This window comes from Corythoichthys intestinalis, chromosome 7, assembly GCF_030265065.1.
Source record: "Corythoichthys intestinalis isolate RoL2023-P3 chromosome 7, ASM3026506v1, whole genome shotgun sequence".
NCBI classification, from domain to species: domain Eukaryota; kingdom Metazoa; phylum Chordata; class Actinopteri; order Syngnathiformes; family Syngnathidae; genus Corythoichthys; species Corythoichthys intestinalis.
In genome coordinates, this window is record NC_080401.1 from 9,550,372 (window position 1) to 9,572,500 (window position 22,129).

General features: G+C 39.7%; 1 protein-coding gene and 1 long non-coding RNA gene across 3 annotated transcripts in view; one reads left to right on the forward strand and one right to left on the reverse strand.

Annotated features, from left to right (window-relative positions):
* Positions 1 to 1,861: 1,861 nt before the first annotated feature.
* aspm (assembly factor for spindle microtubules) overlaps positions 1,862 to 22,129 on the reverse strand; it is a 52,407-nt gene continuing 32,139 nt past the window's right edge. The window contains exons 19-26 of the mRNA XM_057841789.1: positions 15,916 to 20,964; positions 15,690 to 15,839; positions 15,407 to 15,598; positions 11,416 to 11,608; positions 7,556 to 7,710; positions 2,386 to 2,562; positions 2,135 to 2,307; positions 1,862 to 2,062 (exon numbers count right to left, since the gene is read on the reverse strand). Of these exons, the coding sequence (XP_057697772.1) occupies positions 1,960 to 2,062; positions 2,135 to 2,307; positions 2,386 to 2,562; positions 7,556 to 7,710; positions 11,416 to 11,608; positions 15,407 to 15,598; positions 15,690 to 15,839; positions 15,916 to 20,964 (6,192 nt within the window). The 3' untranslated portion in view covers positions 1,862 to 1,959. The remainder of the gene's footprint in view (positions 2,063 to 2,134; positions 2,308 to 2,385; positions 2,563 to 7,555; positions 7,711 to 11,415; positions 11,609 to 15,406; positions 15,599 to 15,689; positions 15,840 to 15,915; positions 20,965 to 22,129) is intronic.
* LOC130919242 (uncharacterized) overlaps positions 12,242 to 22,129 on the forward strand; it is a 13,501-nt gene continuing 3,613 nt past the window's right edge. Inside the window, exons 1-3 of one of the 2 annotated variants that reach the window (XR_009063915.1) lie at positions 12,242 to 12,983; positions 13,387 to 15,614; positions 15,728 to 22,129. The exon at positions 15,728 to 22,129 is cut by the window's right edge and continues 3,613 nt beyond it. This is a non-coding gene — a long non-coding RNA (uncharacterized LOC130919242). The remainder of the gene's footprint in view (positions 12,984 to 13,386; positions 15,615 to 15,727) is intronic. The other variant, XR_009063914.1, reaches the window with a different exon arrangement.

Below are 22,129 nucleotides of genomic sequence, written 5' to 3' on the forward strand. Positions count from 1 at the left end.
AAAAAAAGCTGGACTACGCAGACAATGGGTAAAGTTCGTCCGTGCAAAGAGGGCTAATTTTCTAGACACAGCCTCCGGCATGCTTTTCTGTGGCGCGCATTTTCCACCTGAAAGCTTCTCGAACTATGGACACGTGAAATCGGATTTTGCTAAAAGATTGCTGCTCAAAGGAGATGCGGGTGCCGACCATACACGCGCAGCGACCTAAATGTCCCGAGATATCAAGAAAGAGGACGATGACTAGCAAAGGAGGCTAAGGCTAAGCAAAGGAGGGGAGCAGCCAAGCCCGAAATGGCCAGAGTGAGTACTCTTTTATAATTAAAAAAAATGTCACGCATTGGATACAGGACTGGACAAATGTATAAATTATCGTTCGTAAAATATATAGAACAAATCCTCTGATCCCATACATATTTGTGTCTGTTGGCAGAGCGAAAAGCTATGATAGCGCAATAAATGATAATTATTCTATGCATTCCTTTATTTTGCAGTCACGGTGTATCAGCTTCACAAAAAGAAATGCAAAACAAATCACTGGTGTTTCCCACACCATCTGTTGCCGATGTTTCATCCGTGTCATTGCTCCCCTCAATGACCGTTTCATTACGCTGCATTGGCGTTCGTTTGGGCTCAAATTGGTAACGTAAAACACCATTAAAGCTTCGTAACTCTCCTCGTCACCATTAGATGAACATTCGTTACGTCCTTCTTCGTCGGATTTGTCGCTGAAACTAGAAACGAAATTGTCTGCCATCATCGCCGCCATTCAGTATTAAAGCACTGAGCCTTTTTCTTGTTGAAGAAACCCCTCACTGTCAATTCTGAATTATCTTTTATTGACAACGAGGGGTGTTTCTTCATGAGGGAACCTGGAATATGTGCAGGACGAACACAATGCATCAGCATAAACAGCTCAAAACCCCCCCTAATTCTCCCCTCACTAGAAGGAATTATATTGATGCAGACAGGCGCTGCCCCCCTAGTGGCCGGTGGCACTCTCTTCACTTGTCGTGACGTCACGCACACAATCTGCCAGATCTCGGGCGCCGGTCATTTTAGCTTGACAATCGAGCCAAATTTCTCTCATTTTCTTGTGTGTAATTACACGAAGTGGCATGATATGAATACAAAAGGCATGCGTTTATGGATAAATGATGGAATATTAACATTTTCCCAGGGCATGACATGCCCATGTCTTAAGAAAAAAAAAAAAAAAAAAAAATCACCTAAATCAATAACAATTCTTTCAAATAATGTTTTAAACATTTGACATTTCAAGAAATCTGAGTAAAATTTACAAGAAGCACTGGTAGACAATATCGCTTATTTCTAGTAGATTTACACTGAAAACATGGGAATTTAACTAGTTTTAAGTAGTTTTTTTTTGCAGTGCATCACAACCCGAAACGTGTTCGTTGGTGTCTCCCCTTTATTCTTTTTTTTTTTTTTTTTTTTTTTTTTTTTTAATGATGTTAAGCTTGGCTTCCATGGTTATTGTTTTTTCTTTAGTTTGGACCTACTGTAAAATACCCAGCTTTCTTTTTGGGGCAATATTGTGACAAAGGCCAAGATACTCCTGGCACCAAACACAGACAAGCACTATACACTAGCTAAGCAGAAACTATTCGATAATTTATATTTTCATGCTGTTTTGATGCTGCTGCAATACAATTATTTCGCCTATGGGGGATCAATAAAGGATTCTCTTATTTTATTGCGCTAGGGGCTAAATGGCGGACGAGGCACGGGCGACGTAAAGTCAAAACGTTGTACGTCGAGGACATCGTAACCCGAAGACTTCTTATACACGTATTAGCTAGTAATAGCCCTGCAATCATAATGAATTCAAAGGATACACAGAAATCCATTTAATGTGGCAACATAAAGGTATTTGTAAAAACATGTTAACATAAAAATACATTTTGAAGCATACACAAAAATGAATATTTCAAAGGTTATCTACAAAACAATGAAGAGAGCGCTAGCCAACATCTTAATGGCCTCAAGAGGATCCACGATATTTTTAAGCTTGTCCTTCCTGAGAACCCAATCGGGTGCAAACCTAGGAAAGCAAAGACTAATTATCAGTCACCTGCAGTACAAAGTGGATCTAAAAAAGCCGCCCGTAACATACTTTTGAACAGGACGGGTCTTCCTTGGTGTTGCTGGGACATAGAAGCTCCCATTTACTGATGCTGCCATCTTCTGCTTGGTCACATTTCTTTCTGTATCCATGTTGTGTTTGTGTATGGTGAGGCTGTAAATACGTTTTATCTTATCCAAAATCTTAGGACACTTTACAACCTCCTGGAAAAGAAGAACTAATGTTGGTAACTTGACAATTTGCAATTTAGTGTTTCATTATTATTGTCAAGGAGACCAGACCTCTGCACGGCATTTGTCTTGCAGGAGCAGAACCAGTAAAAAGCAGGCTTTGGTGAAGATGTCTTTGCCTTTGTCACCCACTTTATCTCCTGCTTTCCCTCTGTATGTCTGTAGCAGGTCAACCAGTATATTCACCGAGTTTTCCACCGCATACACAGCCTCAATGGTTTTGTGGTACTAATGGAGACAAAATGGGTGACAGAAAGAGATTAAATGGTATTTTGCCGGCTGCAGCTGACAATTGTTGAGCCAGATGGGTACACTGTATGGGGGTGGGAACCTGTGGGTACCTTACGATACATGATTCACGATACAAGCTCACGATGACCATCTCACGATATGACGATACGACAATTATTGATACATGAGTCTGGAAATAATTCTATAATATTTGGCAATACACTGCTAGCCCAAAGTGTATGGACCCCTTCAATTCTGTCAGATAATAATCAATTTCTCCCTGAAAATGATTGAAATTACAAATGCTTTGGTATCAGTATCTTCATTTATTGTGCTTGCAATGGAAAAACAAAAGAGAATGGAATTTTTTTTTTAAATCATTATCATTTTACACAAAATTCCAAAAATGGGCCGGAAAAAAGTATTGGCACGCTTTGAAAAATCATGTGATGCTTCTCTAATTTGTGTAATAAAGAGCACCTGTTACTTACTTGTGGCACATAACAGGTGGTGGCAATAACTAAATCACACTTGCAGCCAGTTAGAATGGATTAAAGTTGACTCAACCTGTCCTGTGTCCTTGTGTGTACCAGTGTGCTGTGGTATCAATAAGTGTAAAACCCATGGCACTGTGGCTAACCTCCCTAGATGTGGACAGAAAAGATTGAAAGAAAAATTGACGAGAGATTTCAACGAACGATTGTGCGGATGTGGATAAAGAACCTCGACTAACATCCAAACAAGTTCAAGCTGTCCTGCAATTCGAGGGTACAACAGTGTCAACCCGTACCATCCGTCAGCGTCTGAATGAAAAGGGACTCTATGGTAGGATACCCAGGAAGACCCCACTTCTGACCCAGAGACATAAAAAAGCCAGGCAGAGTTTGCCAAAACTTATCTGAGAAAGCCAACATTGTTTTGAAGAATGTTCTCTAGTCAGATGAGACAAACGTAGAGCTTTTTGGGAAAAGGCATCAACATAGAGTTTACAGGGGAAAAAAACGAGGCCTTCAAAGAAAAGAACACGGTCCCCACAGTCAAACATGGTCCCCTGATGTTTTGGGGTCGCTTTGCTACCTCTGGCACTGGACTGCTTGACCGTGAATTTATGAAGTCTGAAGACTACAGACAAACTTTGCAGCACAATGTAGGGCCCAGTGTGAGAAAGCTGGGTCTCCCCCAGAGGTCATGGGTCTTCCAGCAGGACAATGACCCAAAACACACTTCAAAAGGCACTAGAAAATGGTTTGAGAGAAAGCACTGGAGACTCCTAAAGTGGCCAGCAATGAGTCTAGACCTGAATCCCATAAAACACCTGTGGAGAGATCTGAAAATGGCAGTTTGGAGAAGGCACCCAGCAAATCTCAAAGACCTAGAGCAGTTGGCCAAAGACGAATGGTCTAAAATTCCAGCAGAGCATTGCAAAAATCTCATTGATGGATATCGGAAGCGGTTGTTCGCAGTAATTTTGTCTAAAGGTTGTTCTACCAAGTATTAAGCTGAGGATGCCAATACTTTTGTCCGGCCCATTTTTGGAGTTTTGTTTGAAGTGATAATGATTTCTTCCCCCCCCCCCCAATTCTATTTTGTGTTTTTTCATTGCAAGCAAAATAAATGAAGATATTACTACCAAAGCATTTGTAATTGCAATCATTTTCTGGGAGAAATTGAGCATTATCTGACAGATTGCAGGGGTGCCAATACTTTTGGCCAGCAGTGTATAACTAATAAACAGAAAAACAAGCTATTTTCATCCTTCTGCTGTGAATTGGAATAAGTTTATCGCTAGTAGACCTCCAATTCGTTTGAAGTGGGAGGATGGCAGCGATTTGTTCACTGCCTTCCCTCCCAATTCAAACGGACTGGTTGTCTATGGCCTTAGTGGTCACTTCCTTTTCCTCTTGGGGCATTTACGGCTGTCACTTCCTGTTGCTTTTGGGTCATTTACAGGTCACTTCCTGTTGATTTTGGGTTCCTTAGAAAGACGTGTCTCAAGAATGTACCCAAATGAAAAGGAAGCAACTCAAAATCAACAGGAAGTAAACTTTATATACCCTAAAATTAACAGGAAGTGACCTGCAAATGCCCACAAAATACTGGCTGTAAATGCTCTGGTTTCAGTGCCACTGACTGCGCTAGATGTCGAGACAAAATGAATTGGATGTCTAGTTCAGTGAATGGCAGACATGGAGCTAACGTAGACACTATTCTAATTGGAAGATTTTGGTAGCAACTTTGGTTGGTTTCTTTTCTTTTTTTCCAGAGACCCTTTATTAAAACGATATACTGTACACAGTGGTATGAAAAAGTATCTGAGCCTTTTGGAATTCCGGCATAAAATCATCAAATGTGATCTGATCTTTGTCAAAATCACACAGATGAAAAACCATTAACCAAAGTTGAATTGTTTGGGAGTAACACACAACGTCATGAGCAGAGGATGAATGGAACAGCAACAACAAGACAATGATCCAAAACACAGAAGTAAATCAACTTCAGAATGGTTTCAGAAGAACAAAATACATGTTCTGGAGTGGCCAAGTCAAATCCAGACTTGAGCTCCATTGAGATGCTTTGGCATGACGTAAAGACAGTGATTCATGCCAGACATCCCAGGAATCTGACTGAACTACAGCAGTTCTGTCGAGAAGAATGGGCCAAGATTAGTCCTGATGTCGATGTGCCAGACTGATCTGCAGCTACTTGAAGCGTTTGGTTGAAGTTATTGCTGCCAAAGGGGGTGGCCACAAAATATTAAATGTGATTTGCTCAAGTCTCCTTGGGCACAGGTTTCACTTATTTTTTTCCCCCTTCTGTCATTGTTTGCATACTATCCTCATTAAAATATGAAAACCTATAGATGTTTGGATGGTTTTAGTTAAAGCAAATCCTGTTTTTTCATCTGTGTGATTATGACAAAGATCAGATCACATTTGATGGTGATTTTATGCAGAAATGTGAGAAATTCCAAGAGGTTCAGATACTTTTTCACACCTCACTGTAGATTCTTGGTGGGAGGGAAACATTTTGGGCTACAAAGTATTGCAATACATCACCTTTCGATATACTTCAGTTACTGTTCCAGTTGTTTCATTAATTGCTAGTTATGGCATTTGGTAACACTTTATTTGACAGTGGAGCCTTAAAACTGTTATTAGACAATCATAATTATGACATGACTCTGTCACGACTAGGCATGTGCCGGTATGAGATTTTGACGGTACGATAACCGTGAGCAAAAATACCGCTGTTTCACGGTATCTCGGTATTGCAATTATAGCAACAAAATGTGTTATTTTGAGATGTATGGGTTAAAAAAAATAACTTTTTTCCATTGAACAGGACTTTTTTTTTCAGAACATAGTTGCAAACTGGAACATGAATATATTGTTAAAATACATAAATTATCAATTAAAAAAACATTTTTAAATAAAATTAAAATATAACTTATAGACTATACCCACAGCCACAGCTCAAGTTGCTCAAGATTAGAGCAAGAACAAAATAAATTCTATAAAAAAGTAAAAACACTTCTGAATAATTTTTTTTTTTTAATTTATACTGCATCACCTTTTTTTTTTGTAGGGTGGAAAAGCTCAAGTGAAGTTTTGCCAATTTCAGCCACTGTGTCAAATCTAGCCTACATGATGTCATGCCTTTGTGTTAAAAAGAACATAAAGAATTCATAAGTTAATAAGTTAGTTAAAAATGTAAAAGTTAGTTAAAATGTAAATATTGTTGTGGAAAGGTTTCATCTAAACAAAAAAAAAAACATCGGGGTGAGACCTCTCCTTGAGCTAACGAATGTGGATTTGTGTTTAGGGCAAGATCATCTTTCGCAATTAACGATCTTTGATGCTATCCTTTTTTCCCCTTCATTCAAGCGAATCAAGCTGGTTTTCTCACTCTGCGGCTGTAACACTCGACGAAGTTGCTCTCCCAGCTAAGCCAAGGCTAACATTCATCTTTGTAAGCTTTTAGTTAGTTAATGTGTATATCGAATTTGAAAGGAAAATGCGTGTTTTGTTTTTGGCGAACTTTTCCATGGTGCTCATCTGTTGAAGCTACCCACACATGGAAAAATACAATTGTACAACGTTTTAAATGTATTCATTTTGTATATTACACTTACCACAATTTGAGAGCTCAATAAATTGAAGAAAAGAACGCCTTATGTTTGGAGTATTTGTTTTTTGGGTTCGCTGGCTGTCAGAAACAGAAACAAACGGGAGGGGGTGAGCGCTGCCGCGCCACGCCACTTCTAGCTGCATTTTTGACACATGAAAAATGGCGAATACCGTACTACGGTCTGCCGAAAAATTTTAGTGGTTTTGAAAACGCGACGTTTTCACACCACGGTAAACCGTGAAACCGGTAACCGGCACATGCCTAGTCACGACCATTAATGAATGCATATAACAGATGTCATTTATTGTTATCCGGCAAATTATCTCACTGTTGAATGGATGTAATAGAGCCGAGCTAGATATAAATGGAGTTAATGACATAATTTGCCAGATGACACTTACTGACATCTCCCATAAGCATTCAATAATGCCCATGAGAGTGTCATGTAATAATTATGACGGTCTTATGACACCGCTGTTAAATAAAGTGTTATCTATTAACCCAAACAAATCAACAAATAAGCCGCACTGGACTATAAACCGCAGGATTCAAAATGAAGGGAAAAAAATAAGCGGCTTATAGTCTGAAAATACGGTAATTCATTCATCGACCTAACCACTTCAGCTCATGAAATTGCGTAGTGTGTCTTACTTTGATTTCAGGTTTTGGAATCAGACTACATTAAAATTAAAGAAAAAAAAAAAAAAAAAGAGCCTACTAAAAAAAAATTTTTGTCCCGTAAGAGCGAAATTCTTTTAATTCAGCAAAATTTTGGTGCACTCCTAGCTGTCACCCTATCTCAAATAATTTTAGAATAAAGCCACCTTTCAATAGTTGCATTGAATAATTGAGTGATCAATACCTTAGAGAGGTTGAGTAGGATCTGGATTGAGTATGTGATAACATCCATGCAGGGCACACTCCTGTTGCAGGAGATGATAAGGGTGAAGATAACACTGGTGGCGCCGCTCTCTACCAGATGTTCACAGCATACAGGGGACAACCTGGTGGTGGCTTCTGTCACAGACACACAAGCACAACTCCATTTCAATGGCAAAGCTTAAAAAAAAAATAAAAAAAAAACTCTCAATTTTATTCAGTACCGTATGCCTATAACACATGTGAAAAGCAAACTATAACTCGGGCCTAATTTCTAAAAATGTGAATAATTTTCATAAAAGTGTGGAGACAAAAGATTAAGTACTATATTCTACGCACTATAGGGGGCACCTAAAAGCCTTCAACTGTTTCAAAAGCAGACAGTGCTTCTTAGTATAATTCGATGAGCCTTAAAGATCAATATTGATGAACCATGGCATGACATTCCCTGTAGTGCAGCTCCATCTAGTGGATGTATAACACAATCCGAAACATCACCACTACTGTGCCTCATAATGCAGTGTGCCTTATACTGTATATGAAAACAGTTTGAAAATTGGACATTCATTGAAAGTGCGCCTTATACTATGATGCGCCTTATAGTGCGGAAAATACGGTAATACTGCTGAGGTATTTAATTGGATGCCAGACAAGATTAATTTATTGACTCTTACAGAGCAACATTCAGTAGAACGGCTCATATTACGGTTGCTACCACTTCACAGTCAGAATTAATGATAGGGTCTACCAATACAGCAAAAACATCTCGTTCCAATGTCAAATGAGTCATGAAAAATTCAGAAACAAAACAAAGATATGTATTATATACAGTATGTATTGTAGAGCTGTCCCGACTAGTCGACATAGTCGACGTCATCGATGACATAAATCCGTCGACGAGCAAAACATCCCGTCGACGGTTAACGAAGGGTTAAAAAATATATGCGTGGAAAGTTCAGAATGTCGGATGCTCTGTGTGCAAGCGGGGAAAGCGGCACAAAGCCAAAAAAAGCGCACCAGAGTGTCCAAAGCATTGACTTATTTCAAAGATACAGTGATTGCACTCAAGGGAGAGATTGTCAATGATAAGGTAATAAATTTATATATATATATATATATATATATATATGATATATAAATAAGGTTTAAAAGGAAAAAGATGAAAAGTTTTTGCTAACTTCTAATTGTGTTGTTTTATTTGTGTGCACCGCAGCTCTTACAGTGTGATTACATCAAGGATGGAATAAAAGTTGTAAACCATCAGTTTAAGAGACCACCTTTTCAATCGGGATGCTACACTAGTTAATTCTATCAGCATTTGAACTCATTGTTTATTTGTGATTTATTATTGTTATTTACGTGTTTATTTGTACTTTAATAAAGAATTTAAGTGTTCCAATATGTTTTTTGTGAATTGATAAGCGTCAACAAAAATTTCATTGCTAAATTAGTAAACAAAAACCAAAAAAAAAAAAATTTTTTTTTTTTAATTATTAGATTAGTCGACTAATCGTAAAAATAGTCGGCTGACTAATCGGGAGAAAATTAGTCGTTTGGGACAGCCCTAATGTATTGTATGTATATGTAATAAGTATTGTAGAGGCCTTAGATCAATGGAGACAATTGGAACAAATTTGTTTTTTTATATTACTTTCATGTTATGGTACATTGACATTTAGAATATAAACAAAGTTGGCAAGCTCATGCTAATGTTGTTATAATGGGGGTCGATTGACTGGGGAAAATTACATGTGTACAAACTGTATGTTTGTTGGTAATTGAATAGAGGAATAACATTGTCTTTGACGATGCTGTCAATGCAATATCAAATAAATTATTTGCCAGTGTACTGATAAATTCTTGACAAAAGTATGGTAACGCCCCTTCCATCACGGCATGGGAATAATTACATAGTCCACCAACTAACCTGTGCTCGTAACTAGGGTTGGGCATCGAGCATTGATGGGATCCAGTTCTAACACTCCGATCCTACCAGAACCGTTCGAATTTTAAAATTTCGATACCATGTTTCGATGCCCTGACCACCAAGCGGGAAAAAATTGCTGCCGAAAACCACGAAAAAGAAGCCACATGAAGCGTGTGTTTGTGCATTGCAACTTGATTACAACCATGAACACGGTGTGGCGGCGCTCAAAAGTTTGGCTTAACTTTACAAAAAAAATGAATGAAAAAAATTTGCAGCACAACTATATCATGCAATGGTGGCTGCATGACCAATATGATTAAACACCTCCGGCTTCATGGAATACAATTGCCGAGTGCATAGCTGAGTGTCGTGTATTTGACCCACAGCGCCGGTATTCGAACTAGTCAGAACCAGGTAAGTAAAACAATAACTTCATAATAATAACGATAACGTCCGTGTTCTGCTGCCCCCACAACCCTACCCTGAACTAAGCAGATGATGGATGGAATAGTACGAGAATAAGTTTTATTATTACGCCGGGCTACGGTAGATATCACATGTATATAGAACTAGATGTGAAATGAGTCTCGCCGGCGTTCGTAAACAGCCGCCATCTTAAAGCAGTAGACTTCTCAGTCTACATAACCTATAAAAGCAGCTACGTACTTTACGTAGCGCGTTGCCGCCTCTGTTAAGATCAACAGTATTAAAAGATCATCAAATCATAATCAATAAGAGAATTTATACACACTTCGTCGAAGCACTCAGCTCAGCTACATGTATGGCAAAAAAATATGTGTAAATGTTTTCTCTGTGAGGGTTTGAAAAATAAATATCTTTGTGTAAGTGCATTCCTGTGAAAAGAAACTTCATCACATTCAAGTTCAAAGACTGATATTTATATACAAGTTAAAAAATAGCCCTGTGAGAAGTTCATATAATTTTTAAAAAAATTATCGAGAAGTTCAGACATTAATATGAGCAATGCTTTTTTTTTTTTGACTGCCTCTTCTAGGAATCAGAATCGAGAATCGTTCGGAACCGGAATCGAAACCGCAATTGTTCAATTTCAAACGATGCCCAACCCTACTCATAACTTGCCTTTTATTTTTAACTTCTCTTTTGTGTTAACCTATTTCACTAAAAATGATCGTTTGTGCACTAACTTAACATGTTTTTTCTGATTAAAATGAAACATTGGTACGATAATGCAGCTCAATACTCCACTGTGATGCACTTTTCTGGCAACCTAAAGCGGAACAGGATGTTGTGCATCAATGTTTTGATCCTGGTTGCAGTACCATTTTTGGCCACTATACAACTCCTTTAAATAAAACATGAACAGGCAAGCAGACCACACATCATGGCGTCCAAGCTGAGCAAAGTGCCTTTCAGTTGGCTAGACGGCGGACAATGGAGGCAGTGGATGCTGAGGTCATAAATGGGAGATGTGGGTGAGCTGACAAGGAAAGGAAGTGGTCGTGCAACAAAAGCCTTGTGCTGAACTACAGCAAATGCAAAGATCGAATATATGTATTTAAATATTACATTATACATATATTGTATGCTTGGTGCAGTGCAGTTCAGAACGATGTCAAGAACATCGTTTATAGTTTATTAGTTTATCATTTATTAGTTTGCATGGAGCAAGAACAAAGAGTGCAGGTACTTGCACAATAGGGGCAAGGTGTGACATCACATCATGACAAATTTCAAAACCTACTCTTTGCAGAACAATTTAACTTTCAAATGCAATTGCAATACAAGAAACTACACAGAGAACACTACCAAACAGGTCCCATTTCCATTTTAATGCCTGAAAAAGTTCAAATTGTTGGAAACTGACTTTAGTGTCTTTAAATAAACACATTCAAATGAACCTATATGTAAGGGGGGGGGGGGCAATGTGACCTCACCTAGGTTTTTCAGGGCCTCGAGAATTGAGGAGAAGTGTTTGTATCGAAGGATACAGTCCAAGGCCGATGAGGTTTTGTTGCGCAATTTGTCCTCCTCTCGAGCACCAGCTGAGACTTTGCGTAATTTCTGTCTCAACTTTATCACTTTGGTACTGTCGTTCAGTTTGCGGGAGACGTGTCCTCTCCACAGAGCCTAAGGTAGGTGAAAAAAAAAGACTTAAAGAATTGACTAGACAAATGCGATATACATTTCATGAGGGAAGTTTAATTGAACACTTCAGACTTAATTTCCCATAATCCCCTGACGTAGAGGCAAGCCGAAATTGGACTTGGTCTCATGTTACATAAATATGAGAATGCCAATGGTTGTAGCGAAGAAGCTATTGAACACCTAATTTCTTGGGTTATATTTATTTATATAAATCGTATGTGTGACCCAGCACAACAATACTGTTACGTTCAGACTGCAGGTCTTACAGCAAAAACCGTTCACACCGTCTTAATCCATCAAGCCTGCTCAAGTTCAAGCCTGGATGCTAGCTCGCAGTCCACCATGCAATCGGGCCCGCATGCGCGAAGCATGACGACAAATGGCAGCAGCCTACATATACTGGGTTTACGTTGTTCTAGGATGACCAGAATTTAGCTGTCAAAAAATAAGACAACAGATTTAAAATGTTTCTCACGGTTTACTCAAAGATTCCATATAACTTCAATATATTTAAACCTTATATCAGGGTTGTTTTCGTCAACGATGACGATGACGCGTCTTGGAAAACTAAAACATAACGAGATGGATGGCAGTTGTCATCCAACAGCACAAGAACAAGATGAAAATTCGCCACAGTTTCCGTCATAAATTCACAATGACTGATATTTTCTTATTATATGTGTAGTTATAACGCATTTATCAGTGTTTGGTCGTGTCACTCATGGGATGTGCTGCCCCCCCTTCACCCCACTCACAGGCTTTAGCGTGTGCCCATTTGAGGCTCTTTTTGTCAAACATGCGTCAGGTGCTGCTTGGTAAGTTTTGTTTTGCTATCTTGGCTATGCCATGTTGCTTTAGCCTTTAAAGGTCTGTGCTGAGAGTCATCACACACAAACTAGCTTAGCATAGCATTAGCATAGCATTTGCGTTAGCATTTAGCGTGGTGACTCGGCGACAGACCTGTTAAGTTTCACGATTTGGTCGGGAGACTCCCGATTTTGACCCCAATGCTCACGCCTCACGATTAGAAAGCTAAATCTCCCGATTTTCCAAAAATGTCAATTTTATTTTATTTTTTTTACGTTTTTGTTTGTCACCGTTTTGTAAAGATACCATTCAGCCCGATTCGGAAAGTGACCAACAACGAATAGCCTGGCCGTCTCCGACTTCCCTGCCCTCCCTCCCCTTCAGAGCTGGAAAAGCCCAAACATCTGACAGGGAGGGAAGAGGCGAAGCACCACCGACTTCCCAAGATGCTGGCACTAATAAACCGGCTTTTAGACTGGTTCAAGTCTTTATTTTGGAAGGAAGAGATGGAGCTGATTCGGGAAAAACGACGTTCGTCAACGTAATTGCCGTAAGTCTTACCTGCCAGCGATAGCTAACTAGCCTAATGCTAATAGCATTAGAGCTAATGATGGGAGAATGATGACGAGGAAGAAGTCGCTGCTTTACTCTGTGTTTTCGTGGATCAAACATCATGGAATATTAAACCACTGCGGTCCTACCCCCACAATATATGAATTTAAGTGAGAAAGCGTATCGTTACTTACTTGAAGTTTAATCATTTAGATTCGCTATTATGCTAAAGCTAAAGTGTATGCTATACACATTACATTATATCATTATTACTGTGGTGAAACAAAAAATATAAAGTTTCAATTCAAGGTTACAATTCAATAAAAAAACTGCCATGACAAAAACAAATATGATTAATTTTCTAAATGATGTAATTAATGTTTTTAATCTTGCTGATTTAGTCTGACGAAACCCTAATTGGAGTGATGGTTGATGAGATGAAGAGGCTGCTGAGGAAGCTGATGTCCAAATTTGTGCAAATGGATGTGATCAGGAAAGCTGAGGATATCCTAGATGTTGATTACAGGAACAAGGAGAACTGGCATGACACAGGCAACATAGCGGTATCACATGATGCCAGACAATACATGGAGCAAGTTGAAGACTATCTCTGATGCCACCAAAAAGAGGTTCTTTGACAGTGTAGTTAATTTTTACACAAGTGTTGTGACCAAAATGAACTTGAAAAAAAATGGTTGCATTTTGTCTTAGCGATTGTCGCGCGAGCGCGCGTCATCGGGGTTGGCAAACAGAAATCTCCCTATTTGCAATTTCTACAACTTAACAGGTATGCTCGGTGTCTTCTTAAACACTGGGAAAACATTTTACATACAGTTCGTGGTGTCCAGGTGAGTTTAATTAAATTGCAAATAATGTGCCGTTTTCCTGCTGGGTGTGTATTATCATCATGAAAATGGTGATGTCCTTGTAGACTACAGTTATGTGCTCGTCTGTCATGTTCATTCGAAATTGTTGGAAACCTTTTATTTATTTATTTATTCATGGACGAAAACATTGAGAATTTTCGACTAAAACTAGACGAGGACTAATACATTTTGAAATGACTAAAATATGACTAAGACTACAAAGTATTTTTGTTCAAAAAAGACTAAGACGAAAATTGAAATGGCTGCCAAAAACAACACTGGTTTATATGTATGGCTAAAACACAGGTTACATGCATGTCTGACAAAAAAAGGATCCTGGCTGCAGTACCATTTTTGGCCACTAATCTTACATATGGCTCCTATAGACCCTACTCACCAACGTCACAAAATGACGTGTCGCTGTATCCGGCCGCCATATTGTCCGTCATTGTTTAGCTCTATTCTCAATGGTTTCAATTAGTCGTGCAATTTATATATATAAAAAAAAAAAAAAAGTTGACTGCGACGCGTCAAGGATAGGTGCATATTGGACTATTTCTTCAATAAAATACACAACTGTGTCTGCTTCATTTGCAAAGAGACAGTCGCGGAAGATACGCAACGAGAAATTAAAGCAACTTGAAGCTAATTTAATTTCACAGCAGCAATATTTCGCAAGAGCCCGAGGGTCAAAAGGAAACTGATTGTTGAAATTATGAATTAAAAAAAATAATAAAGCAAATGTAACACACAGAAGAGCTTGCTAAAATTTCTTTAAATGTATTGTTCTACGTTAATCAGCCCTGGTAGCCCCCTACATTTTTACCACACCAACTCTGGCCCCCTTTGCAAAAAGTTTGGACACCCCTGTTTATCCGATGATCCGTAGACGAGGCCAGCTTCTTTCACTTGTTACCAGCTAAATATTATTCAAAAAATAAAGATGGTGGAAGAAATAGGCATCTTGAATTTGAAACTGTATGTTGTCGGCGATTAGCCTAGCAATGATCTTAATTGTGGTTGTCAGCCCAAAACCCTCTAAATATATATTAAATGTATCTTACCAGATATAAAATGACTACTACATAATCTGTGGTAATCGTTTGGAGCCCAGTTTTCTCATCGAATTGTAGCAGTCCATCTCGCTCTCCTCTCCGGGTCTCTCGGAATACGGTAGAACTTCAAGTCTCTCCGTCTATCTTCTCTGTTATTGCAACCGACTGCCACACACGTCTTCACCATTTTGATTATGAATGTTAACGAGCAGAAAAACACGCCATAATAGGAGGAATTTACGTAGCGGTAATCCGTCAACACGACGAGTTGATGGACAATATGGCACTGCGGCGTGGTTGTGACGTCATGTGAGTAGGGTCTATAAAATGGAGCGCAAATGAAGCTACCAAAATAGAATATGCTCAAAGTTTACTCGTGACTGAAGGAAAAAAGAAAAAAAAATATTTGCGTGAACTATTTTTGATGCATATACCTCTAACTAATTACTTTGCTTTTACATGAACCCACAGAAATCTTTAAAATACGGTATGAATAATACCTGTGCTTTGACTATGCCCTTTTCAACTTTCTTCTGGCGCCTGAGGAGGAGGAACTTCCGAGTAGCACACTGGATAACCAATGCAGATTTGTGGCGCCGAGCTAACCAACGCCTGACTGCTCTTTGGGCTGTAACCACCTTCCTTCGGTCTGCCAGGTAGCGTCTCTTTTGCAGCACCATTCGCACCAAATTCTGAGAGACAGAAATGGTAAATAATTACTTTGTCAACCTCAGACTTCAACTTATGAAAAAATATCCATCTTTAGTATCGTTCCTAATGTACCTGTATAATGATGACAGAATGTATCTGTGTCTTTGCAGTTTTCAAGGTCCAGTATGCTCGCAAAGCTCTTTGGATCTTAATAGCACAGAGGTGGTGGAAGACAGCCCCAGCAAAACGAAGTCTCCTCTGTGCAATGGCAGCCTCGTGTTCCTGGATTATACAAACAATTAATTTTTGTAATAGTGACAATGTATACTTGAATAGAAAAAAAATAATTTTGTAATACCTGCTTTCGCACAACCCAGTCTCTGTAGTAGCTTTGAAGTGTGACTGCTGCCTGCCTTATTCTGACAAATCTTTTTCTTTCGACATTGCCAACCTGCATTGCTCGGAACCTCTCTTGCAATTTCACAGCTGCCTCTCTCTTCTTCTGGAAGATGCGCCTCTGGACTGAGCATCTCCAGTATGATTGGATCAAGCAAGCAGCTCCATTTTGTTGGTTTATGTCTCTCCTAACACAGTGGCCTCGATACGCAGCCTGGAGAATCACTGCAGCCCATTTCATTTTCAGGAAGTTTGTTCTTTCTTGCCTTTGACGGATAAAAGCCCGGTAGTGCTTCTGAATCACCACAACAGATGCATGCAGAATTTGAAGTATAACATGTTTCCTGTATGCCAATTGGATTACAGTTGCAGCCTGGTGCAAACGGACAATGAATTTTCGGGTTTGTTTGCCTCTGAAATGTGCCTGTAAGATGATGGCAGCGTTGCACAATTCCAAGAACCGTTTCCTTTGAGATTTGGCTGCTCTAGCAGAACGAAACCTTTGCTGAATGGTCAGTGCAGAGGATTTTATTTTCAAATACCGCTTCAACTTACAATGGGCTCTGAATGTTGCTTGAATGGTTGTGGCAGCCAGATGCATTTGCCTGATGAATTTTCTTGATTTCATTCCCCGAAAGGCAGCTTGTAGAACAAAAACAGCATTCCTGACTTCTTCATAGTGTTTTACCTCCATGTTCCTCTGTCTCAGTGCTCTAAATCTCTGCTGTAAGACAGAAATAGCCCAGAGTTGTTTCTTGAAAGCCAATTGCTGTTGATGTCTCTTGAAATATGCTTGAATGATTGTAGCTGCTCTGTGCATCTTGGTAATCCTTTGTCTTTCTAAACAACCCCTGTAAATGGCCTGCAGAAATATAACTGAAGATCTGATTTTCAGAAAGTAGTATCTTTGTTTTTTCTGAAGGACATAGGATCTATAGTATCTTTGAATGGTGACTGCTGATGAACACATAGACTGGAATTTCATTTTTTCTCTGCGACCTCTGAAAACAGATTGGATCACAGTTGCAGCCAGATGCAATTGTTTAATGGCTCGTCTTGTTTTCATTCCTCGGAATGCAGCTTGTAGTCTGATCACAGCAGTTTTGACTTCCTGATAACGTTGTTGCTCAAGGTGTCTCTGTCTCAAAGCTCTAACTCTCTGCTGTAAGATACATATTGCCCATAGTTGCTTTTTGAACGTCAATTGCTGCCTGTGTCTCTTGAAATGTGCTTGAATAATAGTAGCTGCTCTGTGCATCTTTGCAATTCTTTGTCTCTCCAACTGACCTCTGTAAGCCGCCTGTAAACAGATGATAGAAGATCGGATTTTCATGAAGTAGTCCCTTTCTTTTTTCTGAAGAATATATGCTCTATAGTATCTTTGGATGGTGATTGCTGATGAGCACATAGACTGGAATTTCATTTTTTCTCTGCGACCTCTGAAAACAGATTGGATCACAGTTGCAGCCTGTTGCCATCGTTTAATGGATCGTCTTGTTTTCATTCCTCTGAATGCAGCTTGTAGTCTGGTCACAGCAGTCTTAACTTCTTGATAACGTTGTTTCTCAAGGTTTCTCTGTCTTAGACCTCTAACTCTCTGCTGTAAGATACATACAGCCCATAGTTGCTTCTTGAAAGTCAATTGCTGCCTATGTCTCTTGAAATGTGCTTGAACAATGGTAGCTGCTTTGTGCATTTTAGCAATTCTTCGTCTCTCCAAATGGCCCCTATAGGCCGCTTGTAAGCAGATGATTGAGGATCTGAGTTTCATGAAGTAGTACCTTTCGTTTTTCTGAAGATTATATGCTCTATAGTATGTTTGGATAGTGATGGCTGATGAGCACATGGCCTGGAATTTTATTTTTTCTCTGTGACCTCTGAAAGCAGACTGGATCACAGTTGCAGCCTGCTGCCACCGTTTAATGGATCGTCTCGTTTTCATTCCTCGGAATGCAGCTTGTAGTCTGATCACAGCAGTTTTAACTTCTTGGTAACGTTGTTTCTCAAGGTTTCTCTGTCTTAGAGCTCTAACTCTCTGCTGTAAGATACGTACAGCCCATAGTTGCTTCTTGAAAGTCAATTGCTGCCTATGTCTCTTGAAATGTGCTTGAACAATGGTAGCTGCTCTGTGCATCTTAGCAATTCTTCGTCTCTCCAAATGGCCCCTAAAAGCCGTCTGTAAGCAGATGATTGAGGATCTGATTTTCATGAAGTAGTCCCTTTCTTTTTTCTGAAGAATATATGCTCTATAGTATCTTTGGATAGTGATGGTTGATGAGCACATGGCCTGGAATTTCCTTTTTTCTCTGTGACCTCTGAAAGCAGACTGGATGACTGTTGCAGCCTGATACCTTTGTTTGATTAAGTGTCTTTTTTTCATTCTTCGAAAGGCAGATTGGAGATAACAAGCAGCATTCCTGAATTCTTGATAGCGTTTCATTTCTAAGTTCCTCTGTCTCAGAGCTCTAAACCTTTGCTGTATAACACGAGCAGCCAAGCATTGTTTCCTGAAGACCAGTTGTTGCTTATGCCTCTTGAAGTTTGCTTGTACAATTGTTGCAGCTCTGTGCATCTTGGCAATCCTTCTTCTAACAGAGAGACCTCTGATAGCTGCCTGAAGAGTGATTGCTGAGGATCTTACTTTCAAATAGTATCTCTGGTCTTTTTTCTGAAGGAGATGGGCCCGGTAATATTTCTGGATTATTATTGTCGACAGACGTAAGTCCTGGAATTTGACTTCTTCTCTGTGCATTCTGAAAGTAGACTGAATCAAAGTGGCAGCCTGATGCCAACAAGCAACATCCTTCCTGACCCTCAGTCCTCTGTATGCAGCCTGAATGATGACTGCAGACTTGTGCAAGTTTTGGTAATGTTGCATTGCAGCCTTGGCTGCTTGAGTGGCGCGGAATCTACGTTGTACAGCAAGCACTGAAGATTTTAACGTAATGTACTTTTTGTGTTCGAAGTGGGCTCTGAAAGCTCTCTGAATAATAGAGGAGGCTTTCTGCTTTCGTTTAATCATTTTTCTGCAGATCATTCCCCGGACAGCGGATTGTAGGACAATCACAGCATGTCTCTTTGCAGTCAGAGCCTGCTTCTCACGTCTTATTTCTTTGTTGGCTTTGTAACGTGCTTGCAAAACACCAGAAGCCCATCGAAGCCTCCTATAGTAGTTTGTCTGTAGATATCTCCGAAAGTTTGACTGAATCTTAACAGCAGCGCTATGCTTGATGCCTAACTGCTTTCGGATGATGTATCCTCTCAAGGCCGCTTGCAGGAAAATGACCAACCTACACTTTGAGAGATAATGCTCCCGCTCTTCTCTCATCAGGATCACAGCTCTGTACCGCTGCTGGAAAGCCAATGTTGCCGACCTAATAGCAAGGAATTTATTCCTCTCCCGCATCGTGAGAAACTTTCTCTGAAGAACAATAGCCGCACGCTGCATCTGTGCAATTTTCACCCTGGTTCGATGACCACGATATGCGGCCTGGATGATAATAGCGGCAGATTTCATGGTCCTGTACTTCTTCAGTTGTTGATCCATGAGCATTTTGGCCCTGAATCGCTCTTGTAAAATGATAGCAGCACACTTCATAGTAACATAAGCCATATGTACTCTGTGCATTTTGAACAGAGCCTGGATTACTCTTGCGGCATTGTCCCTTTTCTTAAATTCTTCTCTTTGTCTCCAGCCTCTGTAAATTGTTTGGATTTTTAAAGCAGCTTTTTTTAGCTCTTCATACTTGTGTCGGTGTGCTCTACAGAGGAGTAGAGCTCTATAACGGCTCTGGATGATAATGGTTGCACTTTGAATGAGAATGTATTGTTTCCTCATTAAATACATCCTAAATGCAGCCTGGATGACAACTGCAGATTTGTGCTTTTCCTTAAGGTCTGTCCTAACTTTCATTCCTCTATATCCTGCTGCTATCTTGACACAGGCTGCTCGCTTCTGGAGAAATGCTGTCCTGGTTTTCTTTCCAGCCACATAGGCCTGATAGTGACGTTGAATGACAACAGCTGCTGCCTTTTTTGACCTAAACTCCACTTGGGCCTTGTATCGCAAGTAGTGGGCCTTGATAAGTGTTGCACACTGGTGGGATTTTTCAAGCCTCATCCTGTCAGCTCGACCTCTCCAATTGGCTTGTATTATGAGTACGGCCTTTTTTAAAGTTTCATAGTCCTCCTTCGTCCTACGAGATAAAATTGTGGCTCGACGCTTTTGCTGTATCACAACTGTTGCTTTTCTCAGAGCAAGGTAGCGTCTTCGGGTAACAAATTTTCTGAACGCAGCCTGTATCGCAGTTGCAGCTCTGTGCTGTTTAAGTGAATTACATGCTCTTTTTCTCCGGTAAGCCACCTGAATGGTCCTAGCTGCACAGCACATCTTGAGAAATAGTTGCCTTTCCACATTTCTTCGAGCAGAGGCCCGGTACCACCGCTGGATAAGGACTGTAGCATATTTTAATCTCAAAGCCTTTTTCCTGACACAGTACCCTCTGAAAGCACTCTGAATGACAATGGCTGCGTTGAGTTGTTGCTTGTGCTTCTGATACTGGCATCTTTGTGCATGACCTCTGTAATGGGCTTGAATGAACAAGGCACTTCTTTGGATTTTTCTGTATTGATATAAGCACCTCTGCATTCTATAGAAAGACTGAATCTTAATAGCAGCTGCTGCTCTTTTGGCAATTTTCTCGATGTACCATTTCCTAAATGCGGTTTGCAAAACTCTGGCAGCATGGTTTTCCCTTTGAGTTTTCTGGATTTTCCAACGTCTGTATCCTCTCTGAATTTTCAGCACTGCTGCTTTGAGAGAAAGATAACTTGTGTGTTCCTTTCTTCCAATAATGAAAGCTTTTAAATATCGCTGCAAAACAGTTGTTGCACAGTAGATTCTTCCGTAAGCAAAGACTGCCCTCTTCATTCGCCACTGTGATTGGACAACAATGGTCTTGTATCGGAGATTCTGGTAATATGTCAGGGCTGAGAACATTCTCCATTGTGCCTTTGTAAAAAAGAAACAAGTAATTGAACAATTCAATAAGTACCTTTATATTTGCTTTGTATATATTTGTGATGTAAACTGAAATGGCATGTCAAGAATAAAACTAGGTGAAGGGAAATCAGTACTCCTAAGTAACACAATGCAGTGGATTGACTCAATGAGGCTGATAAAGTACCAACAGTAATAAAATACAAATCACTGACAAAGATATCAGATTTATCCATCTCCTCTGATTAATATTGTAAATGCTTATTTTCAAGAAATACTATTAAATAAAATTTTAGATTTAGGGGGGGTTTAGGGGTCCTTAAAGGGTTAATTCCGAGTTACGCGGAAATTCGGATTAAGTCGCCAGCGTAGGAACGGAAGTAGTTCGTAACCCGGCAACTACCTGTAGTTTAAACCGTAAATATACCACAAACTATGACAGAAACAGACTGACTGTTAGAGGTGTAACGATACATCATCCTGAATTTATAGATTATATGACATAAAAAGACAAAAATAAAATCAGATTTCTTTATTTTCTATTATAAATCACTAAGGATTAAGCCTGAACGATATATCGTTTAAACATCGCCATCGCAATGTGCGCGATAGTCCCATCGCAAGCACGTGCGATAGTTATTTTTTTAAATCCACATACGCCTTGCTTTCTGCTCTGCACACAGCCTCACACCCTCCCTCTCCCAGCCCTTTGTTCCACACAGTCACTGCAGCACTTCCTTATTAAAGTTAACGATGCTCGTTGTCTTTGATCTTGCCAAAGAAGCGGACTACAAAGCGGAGCAATGTGTCAATCATCGTTTAACTTGTTAAACAGTTTCTGCAAGGAAGCCGCACTGGAATGAAGGTGTGTGTGTGTGTGTGTGTGTGTGTGTGTGTGTGTGTGTGTGTGTGTGTGTGTGTGTGTGTGTGTGTGTGGAGACGTTGGAGACATAAAATAAATGCCAGAAGTGATCATGAGGAGTTTCAAATTTCTACATGTCACTCCAAGAGTCACAGCTAAGGTAAATAAACAGAAGCATTTAATCAAGCCAAGCATTTTTCTACTACAGTACTTTATTCTTGTTCAAAAATGATTTGGTTGGACAGTTATGTTTAAAACTGATGATAATTATGACATTTGAAGTAGAGCTAAAACGAATACTCCTGCAACTCGAGT